This window comes from Anomaloglossus baeobatrachus, chromosome 12, assembly GCF_048569485.1.
Source record: "Anomaloglossus baeobatrachus isolate aAnoBae1 chromosome 12, aAnoBae1.hap1, whole genome shotgun sequence".
NCBI classification, from domain to species: domain Eukaryota; kingdom Metazoa; phylum Chordata; class Amphibia; order Anura; family Aromobatidae; genus Anomaloglossus; species Anomaloglossus baeobatrachus.
The window spans coordinates 25,047,517-25,067,977 of record NC_134364.1 but is presented as its reverse complement, the minus strand read 5'-3'; the positions used below and the strand labels follow the sequence as shown (position 1 = coordinate 25,067,977).

At 52.4% G+C, this 20,461-nt stretch overlaps 1 protein-coding gene across 11 annotated transcripts in view; it reads right to left on the bottom strand.

Moving 5' to 3' along the window:
* The window catches only part of TRIM9 (tripartite motif containing 9), a 106,987-nt gene that overhangs the window by 15,743 nt on the left and 70,783 nt on the right, over positions 1–20,461 (bottom strand). For 5 of the 11 annotated variants that reach the window (XM_075330843.1, XM_075330844.1, XM_075330845.1 and 2 more), the window contains exons 6-7: positions 18,302–18,459; positions 18,083–18,221 (exon numbers count right to left, since the gene is read on the bottom strand). In XM_075330843.1, the coding sequence (XP_075186958.1) occupies positions 18,083–18,221; positions 18,302–18,459 (297 nt within the window). Of the gene's footprint in view, positions 1–13,681; positions 13,793–18,082; positions 18,222–18,301; positions 18,460–20,461 lie in introns of all 11 variants that reach the window. The other 6 variants (XM_075330838.1, XM_075330839.1, XM_075330841.1 and 3 more) reach the window with 3 other exon arrangements.

Genomic DNA, 20,461 nt, shown 5'->3' with positions numbered 1-20,461 from the left:
TTCAAAAACTCTCAAAACTTTAAACACTCAGTGCTTTCAACACACATGTTCACCCTTCCTCTAAATAGTAGTTTCCCTGTACCTAAGTGGGGGTCTACCTAGGTTGGGGCGAGTGGACCTCCGGGGTCCAGTGTCAGTGGTGACAGGCAGCGGGGGAGAGGGAACAATCAGTCTCTCTTCCCTGTTATCATGTGGGGCAGGCGGAGGCATAGGGGAGCTGGGCACAGGTTCATCCCTGGGCACTGGCACTGGCTCTGGCTCACGGTTGACCACCTCCATCATTTCTTCATCCACGAGTTGTGGGAATAGAATCACTGGAAGAATCACTGCGCCGTTCTGTGTAGGCCAGTCCGCTGGGAAGTCACCCATCACAGTGTGGATTACCTCTTTTGCCTTCTCCGCTGGTGGGGGAACCGGAACTTCAGCCGTTGCCCTCAATGCTGGTGGGCACCTTTTCAGATGGTCCCGGGAAACCGTGGCCAAAGTGCCCCCTTGGTCACGACTGATCTGATAGGCCTTCCCATCTTCCCATCCTGTGGGCTGTATGACATATGGGGTTTGTTCCCATTGATCATCCAGCTTGTGGGTCCTCCTCTTCCGCTTCAGCACTATATCTCCAGGCTGGAAAGGGCCAGCAGACGCCTTCTGGTTGAAGCGCCGCTCCTGTTGCTCCCGACTCCGACTTAAGTTCTTCTCCACATATTCCTGAATCTGCCGGTACTGAACCCTCCGCCGGGTGTCCCACTCAGCCGTCGAGGGGAGTGTTTCTGGAGCTTCCAATCCCATTTCCAGGTCCACCGGCAGTCGGCCGGGGCGAGCTCTCATCAGATATGCTGGGGTGCACTTCGTTGAGCTGGACGGGATATTGTTGTACATATCGACCAAGTCAGGCAGCTTCTCTGGCCACAGGTTCCGCTCTTCTAGCGGCAACGTCTTGAGGAGGCCAAGGACCAAATGGTTCATCTTTTCACACATGCCGTTGGTTTGGGCATGGTAAGGCGTGGTCCGGATCCTCTTGAAGCCGTACAGCTGACTGAACTCATGGAACACCTCCGCTTCAAAGGCTGGGCCTTGGTCAGTAAGCACCTTCTCAGGGTATCCATGTGGTCGACAGAAGTAAGCTTGGAACGCTCTAGCAGCGGTACGGCCGGTTAGGTCTTTGACTGGGACAACCACCATGAACCTTGAATAGTGATCCACTATGGTGAGAGCGTAAGTGTACCCACTTCGGCTGGGGGTGAGCTTCACATGATCCAGGGTGACCAGCTCCAGCGGTTGATGTGTAACGATCGGGTGCAGGGGTGCCTTCTGGCTGGCCTCGTCCTTCCTTCTCAGAGTGCACGGGCCGCACTCTCGGCACCAGGCCTCCACAGACTCCCGCATCCCGCTCCAATAGAACCGCTCCCTCAACAGCATTTCCAATTTCTTCCATCCAAAGTGTCCAGCACCATCATGGTACGCTTGTAGAATGGTGGACACATTAGCTTGGGGAATCACCAACTGGCGGATTTTCTCATGAGTCTTTGGGTTAGTCAGCTCACGGTACAACTTCCCTTGGTTTAGATACAGCCGGGTCCGTTCTTTCCACAGGCGTTGGGCTTCAGCTGGGGCGGCAGGGTCTATTCCGGCAGCGCCTTGCTCCACTAGGGTCTTGACCAGGCGGACAGCGGGCGCCTGGTTTTGAGCTTCCTGCCACTCCTGACTGGGTAGCGGGTCCAGGTTCACCCGTTGTTGGTAAACATGGACCTTCTCAGTTGGTGGCTGGTGAAATGCAGGCAACTCGATCTCTTCGAGGTCATCATCCTCGCACCCTTCTTCTGACAAGTGGGGCATCCGAGAGAGTGCTTCAGCATTAACGTTGGCACGACCGGCCCTGTATTTAATTGTGAAGTTGTAGTTGGCTAGCCTGGCCACCCACCGCTGTTCCAACGCACCCAACTTGGCCGTGTCCAGGTGGGTCAGCGGATTGTTATCCGTGAAAGTGGTGAATTTTGCTGTGCAGCCAGGTAATGGCGGAACCGCTCGGTGATAGCCCACACCAGTGCCAGGAGCTCCAGCTTGAAAGAGCTGTAATTTTCAGGGTTCCTTTCAGTCAGTCGGAGCTTTCGGCTAGCATAGGCAATCACTTTTTCCTTCCCATCCTGGACCTGGGACAAGACTGCCCCCAAGCCCACTTTGCTGGCATCGGTGTAGAGGATGAACGGGTGGCTGTAATCAGGATACGCTAGGATCTCCTCCCCGGTCAAGGCCGCTTTCAGCTGGTGGAAGGATTCCTCATGCCTCTCTTCCCACACCAGTGGGGCTCCGAGGGGTCTACCACCTTTGGTCTGTCCCACGAGGAGGTCTTGCATGGGGGCAGCCATCTTCGTGTATCCCTTGATGAAGCGACGGTAGTACCCTACCAGACCCAGAAACTGCCTTACTTCCCTCACCGTGGTTGGCCTCGGCCAGTCTTGGATGGCAGTGACCTTCTCGGGGTCGGGGCGACACCTTCTGCTCCCACCACATGCCCCAGGTACTGCACTCTGGGTTTCAGCAGATGACACTTGGAGGGCTTCAACTTAATCCCGTACTTGGCAAGGGACGCGAACACCTCGGCTAGGTGTTCCAGATGGGCTTCATATGTCTGTGAATACACAATTACATCATCCAGGTACAACAGGACGATCTCAAAATTCAGGTGCCCCAAGCAGCACTCCATCAGCCGTTGGAAGGTACCCGGGGCATTGCACAGCCCAAACGGAATACTGTGGAATTCACAGAGTCCCATAGGGGTGGTAAAGGCAGTTTTCTCTCGGTCTTCGGGCGCCACGGCCACCTGCCAGTACCCACTGGTGAGGTCAAGGGTGGAGAAGTAGTTTGCGGTTCTTAGCGCGGACAAGGACTCCTCGATACGGGGCAGAGGGTAGGCATCCTTATGTGTTATCTGGTTAATCTTCCGGTAATCCACGCACATCCGCATGGTGCCGTCTTTCTTCTTAACCAGCACCAACGGGGCGGCCCAGGGACTACAGCTGTCCCTGATAACCCCTGCCTCCCTCATATTCCTCAACATGTTCTTGGCGCACTGGTAGTGTGCAGGGGGAATGGGCCTGTACCTCTCTTTGATAGGGGGATGTTCACCGGTAGGGATCTGGTGTTGGACCCCTTTAATCTGCCCAAAGTCTAGGGGATGTTTGCTGAAAACTTGCTCGTACTCCCGTACCACCCTGTATACCCCTTCTTTGTTATGTGTAGGGGTATCGTCAGTGCCCACGTGTAACTGTTGGTGCCACTCGTCTAATTCCCCTTGGGGCGGGTGAGTGTTGGCAGTAGGTAGTGTCACGCTCCCCGTGTCCCAGCACCACTCCTTACCCACTGATCCACTCCACGTGTCCACCGGTCATGGCTGCCGCTCCCGCTCGTGCTCTCCTGTGTCCTGCTCCTGGTCTTATGAGTCTGACTCTGAGTCCTAGCCACATGGTTCTGTATAGGACCAGGCCGCGCCCACTCTCCTAGTCTTATAGGCCCAGCACACCTGCAGCAGGAAATGACATGAGGCTGTGCTGGGTATATAAGACTGGCCTTTCCATGTGGGCGGGGCCTGATCAACGTGTCCTTAAGCTTGTCTTTAGAGCTAGGTGCTCAGGTCCCCTTGTGCTGTGTCCTGTTACTGTTTGTCTTTTGCTACCGGGTACCTGTGCCTGTTTCCTGTATTGTCCTAAAGAACTCCGTGACCCTGGTGACCTGGTTATACCCGTCCCGGCCACGCCAGTGCTCCGGCTGCCGTGTACCCTGCCCTCCAGGTGGGGTGCTCGGTCCAGTGGATCCACCTCCTGGGCCCATCAGTCCTCCCGGCCCTGACAGATTGATCAGGCCATGGATCCCGCTGGAGCACAAACATCTGAGCTGGCCGAACTACGCCAGGAACTGGTGCAACAGCGTGACACCTTACACCGCATTCTGAAGTTCCTGACGTCTGTGGACCACCGGTTGTACACGTTACAGACTGCCGCCTCGTCTCAGTCCACGCAGCAATCTGTGTCTGGATCTGAACCTGTTGTCTCCGCAGCCTCGCAACTTCGCCTTGCTGCTCCGCCTCGGTATGCCGGGGACCCCAAGAACTGCCGGGGGTTTTTGAACCAGTGCTCGCTGCACTTCAAATTACTCCCGCACCTCTTCGCTTCCGACCAAGCCAAGATAGCCTTTGTGATGTCCCACCTGGAAGGCGAGGCATTGGCCTGGATAAATCCGTTGTGGGAGAACGAGGATCCGGTGACGACCGACATCCGGGAATTCCTTCAGGCTTTTCGAAGTACCTTTGATAAACCGGGACGCACTACTGCGGTTACCTCCTCGCTCCTCCGGCTACGCCAAGGAACCCTGACGGTGGGCCAGTACGCCATCCAGTTTCGCACGCTTGCCTCCGAGCTAGGCTGGAACAACGAGGCATTGACGGCAGCCTTTTGGGAGGGCCTGTCAGGCCGCATTAAGGACGAGTTAGCCGGTCGTGATGTTCCCCGTACCTTGGATGCTTTGGTATCACTAGCCACCCGGATTGATCTCCGTTTTCAGGAACGGTCCAAGGAGGTATCCCGGGAAAAGCGACCAGTCCGTCACGCCTTTGTCCCGCAGAGGTCTACCGTTCCCCCGCCACTGCCGTTCTGCGATTCCACTCCTGAACCAATGCAAATCGACCGACTGAGTCAAGCTGAACAACGCAGAGCAGAGCGACTTGCCCGGGGCCTGTGTTTCTATTGTGGAAGCGGTACACATCTGCTTCGTTCTTGCCCGGAGAGACCAGGTAGACCCCAAGTCCAAGGGATGGTGGGAACCGCCACCCTTGGTACCGGAATCCCTTCAGTCCCGGTTACACAGACTGTCCAGGTCACGACCGAGAAGACCCAGTTCACGGCAGAGGCTCACATTGATTCGGGAGCAGCGGGTAATTTCATCCTACAAGCTACCGTGGACCGTTATCGGATACCGGTCATCCCGCTTGCAAAACCCCTCTGGTTCGCGTCCGTGGACTGAAAACCACTATACGAACCTGTCCGGTACACCACCGAACCCGTGAGACTCTGTATTGGTGCCCTGCACACTGAGACTATTGCGTTATACGTCATCCCGAGAATGACTCCTGTGCTCCTGCTGGGTCTGCCCTGGTTACAACTCCATGACCCTGACATCAGTTGGCGCTCTGGCGCAATCTCTCGCTGGAGTCCCTCGTGCCATGATAACTGTCTACAGCCCGTTCCTCAGCCCCTGGCACCTGACCCTATCATGTCACAAGAAGAGGAGAATATGACGCAGTCCAGCGTTGTACCACAGCTCCTGGCACTTGTGCCTGTGGTGCCACCAGAACCAGAAGTGACGACGTACTCCAGTGTCGTTCCACCGTCCCTGATGATTGAGACTCTAATGCCACCGGCTACCGGGGATGAGTCACTGTCCTGTGCCCGGTCCGAGACGCCCGGGCAGGTCGTCCACGATGCCAGTCCTGTTTCTGACGGTCCTCCTCTTCCCGTTGCCCCCGTTGCCACTGCTGGGAGATCGGCTAAGAAGGCGGTACGGGGTCAGTGGTCCTTCCCCGCCTTTGCGTTGGGTCCCGGTCCGGTGTCTCGATCCGGGGTGCCCCTGGGGTTCTGTGCTCGGAGGGGGGGGCTTAGAGGGGGGGGTACTGTCACGCTCCCCGTGTCCCAGCACCACTCCTTACCCACTGATCCACTCCACGTGTCCACCGGTCATGGCTGCCGCTCCCGCTCGTGCTCTCCTGTGTCCTGCTCCTGGTCTTATGAGTCTGACTCTGAGTCCTAGCCACATGGTTCTGTATAGGACCAGGCCGCGCCCACTCTCCTAGTCTTATAGGCCCAGCACACCTGCAGCAGGAAATGACATGAGGCTGTGCTGGGTATATAAGACTGGCCTTTCCATGTGGGCGGGGCCTGATCAACGTGTCCTTAAGCTTGTCTTTAGAGCTAGGTGCTCAGGTCCCCTTGTGCTGTGTCCTGTTACTGTTTGTCTTTTGCTACCGGGTACCTGTGCCTGTTTCCTGTATTGTCCTAAAGAACTCCGTGACCCTGGTGACCTGGTTATACCCGTCCCGGCCACGCCAGTGCTCCGGCTGCCGTGTACCCTGCCCTCCAGGTGGGGTGCTCGGTCCAGTGGATCCACCTCCTGGGCCCATCAGTCCTCCCGGCCCTGACAGGTAGTGACACTGGAGGGGCTGCTTCATGGATGGTGTGGGGATCTAGGGTGAGCAACTTGGCAAGTGTGGCATACCGGGGAAGCCTGACTTCTTCCTCTCCACAGTTCAGCACCTTCACGGGCACTCTCCCCTTCTTTACATCTACCACCCCTCGGGCGGCCATTACTGTGGGCCAGTGCTCGGAGGGCATGGGCTCTATCATGGCAGGGTAGTCACGCCCCTGAGGCCCTACTGCTGCCCTACACCAAATCATCATCTCACTCGTAGGGGGCACAGTCAACGGGGCAACATCCATCACTCTCACTCCCCCAATCTCCCCTCCCGTCGAGTTTACATGCTGGCGGTACATCAAGGCTCGGATCTCACGCTGCACAGCTCTCTGTCGGCTCCCCGCCGCCGTGGCGGCCAGCTGCTGCAGTAGGGCCAACACATCACTCATACAGTGCTCCATCACATTGGTTCCCAGCACTATCTTCGGGTTATGATCACTGGGTTCATTCATGATCACAATCATACCCTGGTGTTGCAGTTCAGCTCGCCCCACAGTCATGGCCACTTGTTTATACCCCACTTGGGTCAGTGGGAGTCCATCAGCGGCAATCAGTGTTATACTAGTATCTGGGGGAGCCAACTCGTCTGTCCCCCAATACCGTTGGTACAATGTGTATGGCATGGTGGTTACCTGTAATCCAGTGTCCAAGAGAGCCATCACCGGTATGCCGTCCACAGCCACGGGAATGATGGGCCGGGCCCCGATATACCGGTCCCGCCAGTCTGGGGGGCCACGGGGTTCTACTCCTGAGGATTGGCCCGTGGCCCCAGGGGTTGCTCGTTTAACGGGCACTGTCGGAAGTAATGGCCAGGCTTGCTGCACCTGTAGCAGATTGGAGGTCTGTTCCGCGAATTGTTAGCACTTCTCCGCTGCATCCAGGGAACATCCTCAGGGCTGTCGGCGAGCTGCATCTTTGCTGGAGGCTGGGATCTTGTCAGAGGTTGGAGTGCGGCGAGAATCTTGGCGAGGTCTCCATGCATGCGGCGGACCTGGGCAGCCAGTTCTTCCATCGTGCTGCTTGGAGCTGTAGGTACTGGAGAGGCTGGTAGGGCAGGGGCCACTACGACGGGGGCCGTCTCAACTGGCCAAGGGGCTGGTTCCAAGACTTCCGACGCTGGGGGTTGCAGAGCTTTAATGGCCCGTTCCTTTAACACAGCAAAGTCCACATCAGGGTGTTCTAGGGCCCACAGCCGTAGTTGTTTGCGATCCTCGGAGGACCTCATCCCCTGCACAAATTGCTCTACTAACATTTTGTTGCTGTTCGCCTCATTGATGGTGTCCACCCGCTTCAGTGTGCGGAGGGCGGTTTGCAGACGTAAAGCGTAGTCCCGAATGCTGTCCACAGACCGTTGCCGACATTGGTAAAACTGCATCCTCAGCTCGGCTTCGGTACGGGTCTCAAAGGCAGTCTGTAGTTTCTCAAAGATGGTGGCTACAGAGAACCGGTCCCCCTCGGCCCAGGTCTCCGCCTCCTGCTCAGCCGCGCCGGTTAGCTGCCCCAGCACTACCGCTGCATGTTGCTTATCAGTCAGGGGGTACAATTCTAGGAGCGGGCTAAGCTTCTTCCGGACGACCTGTAACGCATCAGGCTTCCCGTCGTACTGCGGCAGCCAGGTAGCTCCGGGCACATAGGGCAAGGAGAACGGCATCACCTGAGCGAGAGCTGGGACCGCGGCACCCCCCGCCAGCGCGGCCGGGACCTGGGCAGGCCCATTCCCATCCACGGGTGCCACTGCGGCTGCAACCGCCGCTCCTCCAGCAGCTCCGTCGGGCGCAGACATCTTGTTTCCGTCCCCCTTAGCCTCTTTCCGGCTCCTCCTCTATCGGGGCGGGGTTTTGGCCTTCCCGCCTCCACTACTCGAGGAGACGCTCGAGCGGGAACTTTTCGCGCCAAAGATGGCGGCTTCAGAAATTTTCTGTCCGGACACCTCCGGCGGTAACAAGGCGCACCTCTACCAGACGGCAGAGCGGTAAGATCCTGTTCGTGACGCCAAGTTGTCGCGGGCGGAGGAGGGGACGCTGTGCTCTCCCTCTGCTCGGGTCCGGCTGCCGCTGCTGCTGCGGCCTCCGCTGCTCGGTGGCTCGAGCGATGTGCCGGATCCCGGGGACTCGAGCGGCGCTCCTCGCCCGTGAGTGAAAAGGGGATTGGTTTTGGGGATTTATTGTCCGTGACGCCACCCACGGTTGTGGTGATACTGGTGACACCCCCGCTGCTCTGTATGGGGATCCCGGGAGCGGTGACAGGGAGCAGCTTTGTTGTTATTTCTCCCCTCCGTGGGTAGGGGATTGATTGTCCCGGGGCCCAGTGATGGGGTAGAGATGGATGGCAGGCCGGGTGCGGGGCCCGGTGTGGTGCGGGGGCAGCGCTGTGCCGTACGGCACGGTGGTACTCACTCAGCCTGAGACGTTGACACAGTTCTCGGTAAAACACACGGCTGGAAAGACGGTTCCCACGGACGGCTGCTGTTGCTTTTCCCCGGTAGTTAACGGTGACTGTCTCTTTCCCTGCACCTAGTACTTCTGTTGGTTGCGATGGGTTCCCACCAGTAACCCGCTCCCCGACTTGGATATGGACCGGAGGAGCCCCTCTTTGCCCGCAGGCGCTGGCCCTGAGAAACTGGTGCCTTGGCGGTGGCGGTGTCTCTCCTTCACGGTTGGACTGTTGCCTTCAATCGGGACTTAGTTGTTTGGAGACCCGGAGGTCCCCTTCACTGACGGATTTGGCAAATTCACGGCGACTCCAAGCCTTGCCGGGATCCGAAATGCCCCTGCTAATGGTGCTGGCTTCTCCTTGTGTACCGGTCCGGTACCGCCGGGCCACCACTCGTCCACGGTCCTCACGGCAACTCCGATCAGCCTCCACTGCAGACGGTCACCGCCGTCTGCTAACCTTGCTGTCTCAGTCCGGGGCACACACCCGGACTCACTTCAGGCTGCTCTTTTACCACTTTCCTAGCTTCACTCTACCTCCTTTCACTTCCTCCTCCAAAACTTAACTGCCTGGTTTTCCTGCCTCCAGGACTGTGAATGTGGCGCCCCTGAGGCTTCCGTCGCCACAGGTCATTGCACCCCACCAGCGGTGTGATGCCCCATTCTGGGAGAGGAGGAGAGTGAACTCCGGTCCCCTGGTAAATCCACACTACACCCATTGTTAGGCACATACTAGGACCAGGGAAAGTGGCAGGCAACCCTCCCATGCTGCATGCTGGGAGAGGCCGTAAGACCCATCCCTGCTCCTATAGGTTACAGCTTGGCAACTGGGGGGTGGGAGGAGCCATCTGAGAGCAGACACAGATAGGAAGGTCAAGTTTAGTCAGTCTACCTCAGGGAGAGCAAGGGTGAAGAGCCAGCATGTAGTTGGAGAACAAGAACGAGAGAAAGGAGGGAGGAGGAGGCCTGCTGGAGGCAGGCAAGGAGGAGAAAGAAAGAAGGAAAGAAAGCTCCAAGTCAGACAGGAGCAGAGGAACTGAAGGAGACGCTTCCTGGTGAAGACCCTGGGACCCAGAGGTCCAGGTGACACCACGTAGGAGACAGAAGGAGTCGCAGGGCCGCGGGTAGTCCTGGAAGTATCACGAGCAGGCCTAGAGGTACCAAGGAGAGAGGGCCCTAGAAGTGCCACGGGTAGTTGTAGGCTGCGGTGGCCTGTTCCACAGTAACATCGGTGGAGGGATTAAGCTGCGACAGGGGACGGTCCCTAGAGACTGGAGGAGTGCAAAATCATCTCCAAACAGTAAAAACCGAGGCCCAGGGACGTTGCAAGCTCCCAGGGCCAGAACCCATAGCAGACTTCCAGAAAAGGGGCAATCAGCCGACAGGTGACCCCCCAGCCTGGAGGCTGTAGTGGAGGCCAAGCCAGGTCTATCCTAACAAAGGCAAGGCTAAGGAAGACAGCGGAAGAAAGAGACACTAAGAGAAGGGTACCGGCTTTCACTCTCAGAATCACCCAGAAACGGCGGAGGTCCCTGACAGTGGTCCCAGCAGTCCAAGGGTCCCTGCAGCTGTGACAAGAAGTGTGAGTAAAGAACTTGAACTGCACCCTTGAAGTGGTCTCTGTTATTTCAGCTGCATAGACATTCACAAGCACCAACTGTGCCCCGGGCATTGCTCCACCTGTGGGGAGCAGTACCACCATAGCTGCCATCACATCATCCCGGTGGCCTCACACAGCAGCGGCGGCTTATTAGCCGCATACCACAGGTGGCGTCACGAACACAACCATTAACAAGCAAGCCACATATTCTACTGACACCCACCAGGGCCACGGAGCCGGGCCCAGCCACCACTGACTACCACCGGACTAGTCCGGCCCGGCACCGGGTGTCCCATAGCCCTGGGCTGGGCGAGTCATGAACTCCTTGGTGGGCGGAGACCAACCGCCTGGCTCCACCCCCTGGTGTGGACATCAGCCCCTGGAGGAAGGCAACAAGGATTTCTGGTTTAGCTTAGGTGTACCTAACCGGGGTGTAGGGTGTGGTGATGTCATTACCTGTGACCCCTGGCTGGCCCAGGGCGTCACAGATAGATATAGAGATGGATAGATAGATAGATAGATAGATAGATAGATAGAGGGATAGGAAGATAGATAGATAGATAGAGGGATAGGAAGATAGATAGATAGATAGATAGATAGATAGAGGGATACATAGATAGAGGGATAGATAGAGGGATAGATAGATAGATAATAAATAGATAGATAGAGGGATAGATAGATAGATAGATAGAGGGATAGATAGAGGGATAGATAGAGGGATAGATAGATAGATAGATAGATAGATAGAGGGATAGATAGATAGATAATAAATAGATAGATAATAGATAGATAGATAGAGGGATAGATGGATAGATAGATAGATAGAGGGATAGATAGATAGATAGAGGGAGAGATAGATAGATAGAGGGATAGATAGATAGATAGATAGATAGATAGATAGATAGATAGATAGATAATAAATAGATAGATAGATAGAGGGATAGATAGATAGAGGGATAGATAGATAGATAGATAGATAGATAGAGGGATAGATAGATAGATAGATAGATAGATAGATAGATAGATAGAGGGATAGATAGATAGAGGGATAGATAGATAGATAGAGGGATAGATAGATAGATTTGAAGAGCTCATTTTTACTGCACAATGAGGGATAAAAAAATAAACTCCAAACAATTATGACAGAATTTGGTTGTTTGGGCTGTGTGGATGGAAAAATAAAAAGGCTATAGCTCTTGGAAGAAAAGGAGGAGAAACATAAAGCGCAAGAATGAAAAATGGCCGTGTTTTTAAGATGTTAATCTGGCCCCTTGTGTTCTTCAGATAATGAAATGAGGTTATGAGCCGCACTGGGGCCCGGGATGATGGGAATGCTCTCGACCTATGTACGGCACTGGTGTAGGCACTTATATAATATCATAAAGCTTGAAGAGTTAACCGGCGGTTTATAAAGCGCATTTGATCCCCTCTCCGTCCTCCTGCGTCGTGAGTCCAGACACTGTCCCCGGATGATGCCTGTAGCTGACGCACGCATTCATTTGGAGGGCGCTCGTGGTAAAGATCTTTAAATCTTAGGTATCAGCCAGGGATGAAGACGGAAATTATTCCCAATCCCCACAGAAGACGCGCCGCCGGCTCTACAGCACCAGAAATATACAATATTCTAAGAGGATAATAGTGACTGCATCTCAAAGAGAGAGCTAATCTTTCTCTTCATGCCCGAATCCTGGCAGGTAGACAAAAAGGTGGGGAGATTGGAGAAGGCTCCTGCTGCTGCAAGCTGCCTCCCCGCAAAGCACGAGGGACAAGAAGGGAGTCAGAAAAAGGCTGATGGGTATAATTTTGGGGTTCTTATAGTGTTTTGAATGCTATTAATTGCATTTTTTGGGGGTAAGAGTGTTGACTAACAAATAGAAATTCTGATAGCTCATTTTTCTCCCCTTTACTCTAAGAGTTAATACATTTCATTTTTTGTTTTATTTTTAATTTTTGTATTTTTTTTATATAGGGAAAAAAAAAGATGCTTTGATTTTTTTTTTAATTTTGCACTTTTTTTTTTAGTTTCCTGCAATACTAAGGTAGTTCAGTATACATTTAAAATGACAGCCCCTTATGAAGCTCATCTTGTAGGGGGCTTCACGGGAGTACCAAGATGGTGGCAACGTGGGCTTTCATGACTGCCATGGCAACTCATGTAGTTGGGGGTGGATGGGCACTTGACTAGGAGTGTAAGGGAGATGGTGACACTAGATTTTGGCCTTCAAAAACTAAAACTAGCACCTTAAGCAGCGCCTGTGCTGCACTCTATAAAGGTGCACGTTACCCCCTGACCTGCCTGTAGACCCCAAAAATACATTTATAAAATCTCCCGTCCTGTATGTAAATTGTCCGGTCTGATGGGCGTCCTGATCTGCTCCTCCTGTCCCTCCTTTCGCCGTCCTCTTGTGCTGATTGGCATGGAGGACAGCTCGGACACCATCCACGTAGGAGGGAAAATCTCCATATTCCCGGCCCTGTTGTGCGTAGAGCTGAAAACATATTTGCGCCTGCGTGAACTGGTGAGTTCTATGTGCAAGTGCGAGATTTTGCCTGGCGATGTGGATAAAGCGGGTGACGTCATCCACATCGCCGGACAAAATCTTGCACCTTTACAGAGAACTCGCCGGTTCGCGCAGGCGCACCAATGTTTTCGGCTCTGCCCGCAACAGGGCCTGGAAAATGGAGATTTTTCCCACCTACGTGGATGGAGTCAGAGGCGTCATCCACGTCAATCAGCACAGGAGGAGGGGAAAAGAGGGACAGGAGGCGCATATTAGGACACCCGTATGACCGGACCGGACAATTTACATACACGGCAGGAGATTTTATACAATTTATTTGAGGGAGTCTACAGCGGGTCAGGGGGTAACATGCACCTTTATTGAATACAGCACAGGCGCTACTTAAAGGGTTAGTTTTAGTTTAGAAGGCCAAAATCTGCTCACAGGTTCCCTTTAAATGCCACTGTCAGTGATTGATAGTAGTATTAAAGGGGATAAACAGCTGCTGCCATTAGTGGCAGATGCTGGCTGTAAAACACAGCCTGCACCAAGCATGTGTGATGCGCTCCATAGACCCCAACATACTTATAAGTAAAGGAGATAATGTCTGTCAAGTGTTAACTGACTGGATGTGACTGAACGTGCTGAGGTGTGTCAGGTTCAAAAGTGACAACATGGCCTCCGAGTCCTAAGTAATAAACTAAAGATGCAGGAAGGAGACAACGCATTGGGCCTCACTGCCTTATAGGCCCCGTTACCAATAGCAACTAGTCAGTGCTGAGCTTTCATTTTAAAAAAAAAAGACACTGGTTACTAGATAGTTTCTGACACATTTATGACCAAAGATACGGAGCCAGTAGTGACCATTTTGACGCTGAGCTGTGAGGGAAGGAGGGGGGAAGCCATTTTACCTGGAGAAACACAAGTTTCCTGTTCTGAGTTTTGGAGGAACTCGAGAGGAGAGGGCATGGTGTTGATTTGCAAACGAGCAGCAAGAGAGGCTGACATTCGAGGGTAGGGACCTGGCATAAGCAAAGACATGCATAGAAATGTCAGCGTGCATTAGTGTAACATACATATCATTCACAGCTGAGGAAGAAAACCCAGAGGCAGCCATTTTGTGGTAAAAAGTTCGGCTTTTTATTAGGGAATCTGCCACTTTTCATGCAGAAAGCCATTGGTAATTTTAATAAAACACTCATATATGTCATCTGGACAGATATAACCATTATCCCACGCATATTATAATTATTTTAGTTTTGTGACCAATTCCCTTCAGTATCACACAAAATGGCCGCCTCCGCTAGTAAGGGAAAATGCATCAACATCCGTCATGCCTGAGGCAGATGAATGTCACCCCCCACCCTCAATAATGACCGTCAATAATGACCCAAAAGCTTTACCTCAAAGTCCCAATCAATAAAAAACAAACCGAACATGGTGCAAAACCTTGTGCACACCTCGCAAAATGAAATGAAGGGGACAAACGAAGTATATGACGAATGGCAAGGAACACCGCAGGCTGCGAACAATGATGGCGGCACAAAAATATACACCACACACTAAGGACGGGATTACGTCACTGATAACGCACGATCAGAACGATAACGAAAAGCTGCAAGTCTGTAAAATGCCAACAATGCACATAAAAACAATGGAGAAGGCAACAATATAGAACACAGCAGACATTTTATTTAGCAGATCACCAACTTTACAATTCCAATTTGCTAACAAGGCTCCATTAACCCCACCGGACACCATGATGTGTCACTCATGACGAGGGGCCGCGGGTGTAAGGAGTGGGCTCAGGAACGTCACACAGGGCAAGTGACGGCTGTGTTATACAGCCGGCACCAGTTTCTAACAGAAGTAATCTAAGTTAGCGCCAATACGGCGCCATTTAACCCCTTAAATGCTGCAGTCAATCACAGACCGCAGCATTTAAGCTACCCAGGAATCTGTTCCGTTGACGAACGTCATGGTTATGTGAACGTAGGTGTAGATTGGCAACCATGACAGCCGAGGGCCTGTGTCGCAGGTATCATGATCCTCCTTTGTTGCCGTATAAAGAACAAATGATGAAAAGATTGTGGGGGGCTAATAAAGTAAAAAAGTTAAAAGAAAAATTAAAAAAAAAAATTAAAAAATGTTGATTTTTTTTCCATCTCTCTGCTTTTCTCTAGTTAAAATATCGATAATAAAAAATAAATATCGTAAGCCTATCAAAAATGTGTATTTATCATATAAAGAAAACACTGAAAAAAAAATAAAAAATGACAAAACTAATTTTTTTTGTCACCTTGAAAAAAAAAAAGCAATCAATCAAAAATGTTGTAGGCACCTGAAAATTGTACCAATTAAATAAAAAAATAAAGAAAAATTATGATTTTTTTTTTTTTTTTAACAAAATTCAAATTGTATTTTTTAAGTCACTAACATAGTAAAAACAAATTCTTATTGCCATAGTTTTCCTGATCTCGGGAATCCTTTTCTCAAGCCATGTGTACGGCACAAAGAAAAAAGAACAGTATAAACAAAACTGAAAAATTATGGCAGAATAATTTTTTTTAACCATTTTATCCTATTTAGTGTCATTTAAAATTACAGCTCGTCCCTTTAAAAAAAACAAAACATTTTTGCTCTTGGAACAAGAAGAGGGTACTATTCCTACTTGCCAAATCAAGCAATTGTAAAAGTGGTCGGAGTTGATGCAAATATGTACAAAAATTCTGCACAATGTCTATAGACAGTGAGTTGCTAATCACAGCAGGGAGCGTTTTGGACTAGATGACCTCTAGTTAACCTTGTCCAACAATGTTATTCTCCTGAAGCTAAAACAAACATTGCAGGTAAACCGCGAGATGTATTGCCTTCATCTGTGTTTTAAACCCTACAGGATACTGTCTTCAGAATGAATAGTAAAAATCTGCAGCCATCACTAGAGGGAGCTCACTGTACTCTTGGTCCAAAAGAATTGAGTTTATATAAGCCCTGCCCAGAAGTGCGTGTTTCTGGGTATTAACGGGACATGCAGGGGTGTGGTTTAAACAACGCCAGAAATATTGGTATCTCTACTGCCAAACATCCCTTTATACTACAGACCAAAAATTTCCATTGACCGGAGGGTGCAGAATCGGAAGGAAGCTGAGCAGGACACTAAACATGGACTCTCCTGATCACATGGGTCCACGCAGATCATAATTTTTGAATATCTGATATTGTTCAAGTGTGTACAGCATTACTGAATATGTCAGCGCTATACAACCACACAGAGGCGTAACTGAAAGTCCCAATACTAAACCGTTTTACAGGACCCCCAGCTGTGCCATATATAACCCTGGTGCCTGTGGGGCCATAGGACCCACCAAGACCTGAGTGCCACTGCCATCTGTGTGCCCCTATAGATGCCCCTCAGTCGGATTCTCACTGTTAATTGCTTTGGACACAAAATATGAGAACGTGAACCGAGACAACAAAGATAAAACCATGCACAAAGCACAATATTAAAAGGGCTGCCCAGGATTAGTAAAACTCCGCTGCTTCGCTCAAAACAGCGCCACCCGTAGCCACAGGTTGTGTGTGGTACTGCTCCTTATTCCCACTGAAATGAATTATAAAGGAGCTTGAACAACCCCTTTAAAGGGAAGGAAGAGATCATCAGAAAATGACCTGGCATTTCACTCAGTGAGTTACATGTAATCACAAAATCTGTATTTATTAATGAAAATGAGGAATCTGGAAATGTTCACATTGGTCACTGGGGCGATTTCTTATACTCTAAACTCCTACGGTTCTAGGATGTTCACTTGTACATTAGCAGCAATGAACGGACTTCAGCCCTGTTTTTTGTATTGAAGCATCTAATGAGCATGTGAACAGGTAATTGTTAAGGGAGGTGGGAGGAGGTGAGCTGTGATATCACCTATTGTGAGTTGTGGAGAGGTCTTATCAGTCATTGTACAGGAGGAGGTGAGCTCTGACATCACCTATTGTGAATGTTGGATCCTGTGTTATCCACTGTATATAGAGGCGTTATCAGTTATTGTACAGGAGGTGGAGGAGGTGAGCTGTGACATCACCTATTGTGAATGGTGGATCCTGTGTTATCCACTGTATATAGAGGTGTTATCAGTCACCATACAGGAGGAAGCGGTGAGCTGTGACATCACCTATAGTAAATGGTGGATCCTGTGTTATCAGCTGTGTGTAGAGATGTTATCAGTCATTGTACAGGAGGAGGAGAAGGTGAGCTGTGATATCACCTTTTGTTAATGGTGGATCCTGTGTTATCTACTGTATATGGAGGTTATCAGTCATCATACAGGAGGAGGAGGTGAGCTGTGATAGCACCAATTGTAAATGTGGATCCTGTGTTATCAGCTGTGTGTAGAGATGTTATCAGTCATTGTATTCCTTCCTCTGCTGATAATGAAATTGCAGAAAACTCTTCCTGAAAAGCCAGGAAGTATGAGTATAAAATATCTCCAGTTTTAAATTTGTAAGAAAAAACATCACACCATTGCCAAAAATAATTAAACATACATGTAACAAAAAAAAATGTAAAAAATAGGTCATTTTCTGATAATAGCTTCCCTTAAAGCTGCCCATCGGCAATGACAGATATCGACACAGCGTATTTAGGTGAAATGGATATGAATGTAGCAAACCCTCAGCTGTAAAAGATTAAGGTCAGGAGAGGACTCGTGTCATATTACAGGACCTGCTGGGCCCAATCTGTCAGATTTTTACTGTTGCAGGTATGTAGTAACTGATCCTGCCCCAACACACCGGATGGGAACCTGGTGGACCGCCTCCTATCTGGCGGCATTCATGACCTTGCACTGCTGGGTAGGCGGTCCGCCAGGTTTTTGTCCGATGACCACGGTCAACCGTTGTGGCCCCTAGACCAAGGTCCTGCCAAGCTATTTCCTCATCTCTACCATGCAGGTAAACTATAAAAGTCGATTACCTGAAGCCACCAGTAGAGAGAGCTCACTGCACTCCACAAAGATGTACACGGCTCCCACTAATCTGTATGCAGGAAGCTCCCCCTAGTGGTGACATCAGGACATGACCATTATTACAAATTATATCAAAACTAGGCCTGTCTTTGAGCAGAAGGCGTCCGTTTTTGGCATAGGAGAGGGTCTCAGTGGCCGGACCCTCACTGATCACTAATTTACAAATTTCTTTTCTGGAGAATATCCCTGTAAAACACTTGAATTATCATCATATTACATGGGCAGTATCCAGGGCCCACAGTGGGAGCAGAGCCTCGGCGGTATACAGGTGATATTGGGGTAATGACGTACCTTCGGAGGTCTGCAGGACCAGGGTCTTACTGTACTGGCTGACCCCCGCCTTATTAAAAGCCTTCACCCGGGCATTGTAGGTGCTGTTGAAGTGCAGCCCGTCCACTGTGCACATCGTCTCCTTCCCGACAAACACCTCCTGCAACAGTGACAGCGGGGTCAGAGAATTTCCCAGAGGGGCACTTCACGCAGACATAGGCCATAATGAAGGGGGCTTACCCTGAACTGACCGCCGTTCCCGTCATCCAGCTCCAGGATATAGCCCTCCGCCTGCACCATGGACATGGGCGGCTGCTTCCAGGACAGGGTGGCACTGTTGTTGTGGGTGCAGCACTCTTCCATCTGTAGCATGGGGGGCGCTGGTACTAAAGAGGGAACTGAGGGTTTAGGAAACGTAAGAGGGATGAAGAATTCCGCCAAAATGTCTGTATGCGATAATATAAACCTGTAGTGGAGAGGGCGGCCGTGATCAGTGATATAGAGGGCACTACTGGGAGAAACTGGTCAATGGGGAGGGGTGTGGTGACCGCCGTGCCGAGGAGGCCATAGCGACCGCCGTGTGGAGGAGGCCGCTGTGACCCCTGTACACATGAGGCCTCCAAGACCCCTGTACATAAGAGGCTGCCATGACTCCTGTACGGAGGAGGCCTCCAAGACCCCTGTACATAAGAGGCTGCCATGACTCCTGTACGGAGGAGGCCGCAGTGACTCCTGTACGGAGGAGGCCGCAGTGGCTCCTGTACGGAGGAGGCCGCAGTGACCCCTGTACATAAGAGGCTGCCATGATTGCCATATGGAGGAGGTCGCCGTGACTTCCATACATTGGAGGCCGTCCTGACCACTGTACAAAGGAGGTCGCCCTGACCACTGTACGGAGGAGGCCGCAGTGACTCCTGTATGGAGGAGGCCGCGGTGACCCCTGTACGGAGGAGGCCGCGGTGACCCCTGTACGGAGGAGGCCGCGGTGACCCTTGTACGGAGGAGGCCGCGGTGACCCCTGTACGGAGGAGGCCGCGGTGACCCCTGTACGGAGGAGGCCGCGGTGACCCCTGTACGGAGGAGGCCGCGGTGACCCCTGTACGGAGGAGGCCGCGGTGACCCCTGTACGGAGGAGGCCGCGGTGACCCCTGTACGGAGGAGGCCGCGGTGACCCCTGTACGGAGGAGGCCGCGGTGACTCCTGTACGGAGGAGGCCGCGGTGACTCCTGTACAGAGGAGGCCGCAGTGACTCCTGTAAGGAGGAGGCCGCAGTGACCCCTGTACGGAGGAGGCCGCGGTGACCCCTGTACGGAGGAGGCCGTGGTGACCCCGTACGGAGGAGGCCGCGGTGACCCCTGTACGGAGGAGGCCGCGGTGACCCTTGTACGGAGGAGGCCGCGGTGACCCCTGTACGGAGGAGGCCGCGGTGACCCCTGTACGGAGGAGGCCGCGGTGACCCCTGTACGGAGGAGGCCGCGGTGACCCCTGTACGGAGGAGGCCGCGGTGACCCCTGTACGGAGGAGGCCGCGGTGACCCCTGTACGGAGGAGGCCGCGGTGACCCCTGTACGGAGGAGGCCGCGGTGACTCCTGTACGGAGGAGGCCGCGGTGACTCCTGTACAGAGGAGGCCGCAGTGACTCCTGTAAGGAGGAGGCCGCAGTGACCCCTGTACGGAGGAGGCCGCGGTGACCCCTGTACGGAGGAGGCCGTGGTGACCCCGTACGGAGGAGGCCGCGGTGACCCCTGTACGGAGGAGGCCGCGGTGACCCCTGTACGGAGGAGGCCGCGGTGACCCCCGTACGGAGGAGGCCGCGGTGACCCCCGTACGGAGGAGGCCGCGGTGAGTACTGGGGAAGGTGGGATCTGGTGTCACTACTGATGATGGAGGCTATAGTGTGTCTGGTGACAGGCGTACACTAAAGGCAAGCATTGTGACTACCTGGGGAGGGTTATTTCTGTTATTACCATTAAAAGGATCTCTATTCTGACAACCAGGAGGGGCCTCCCCTAGAGGGATTGGTAATGTTCCCCTGACTTGTGCGCCCCCTGCTGGCTGTGGCTGGTGGATGCGGCTCTGCGCTGATGGACGCATGACTCTGCACAATGCAGAACACTCTGTCCTCGGGTGACCTCCACACAGGTAGATGCCCGGCAGCCCTGGCACACACACAAGAGGAATATTTGCTAAGGCATCGGCAAATCCAAACTCGTTTACCCAAGGCGGCCGGGCAGGTTTGTCACCTTGCTGTTTACAGGGATGCCCCCTGCTGGTGGGCACAATACATACTATACATTTATCACATGTAGACTATGACACATTAATGGAAATGATAATAAACTCTCTGGGACCCCAATATTTACAAGATGTATGGGGAGTTAAAGAGACCCTGTCAGGTGCA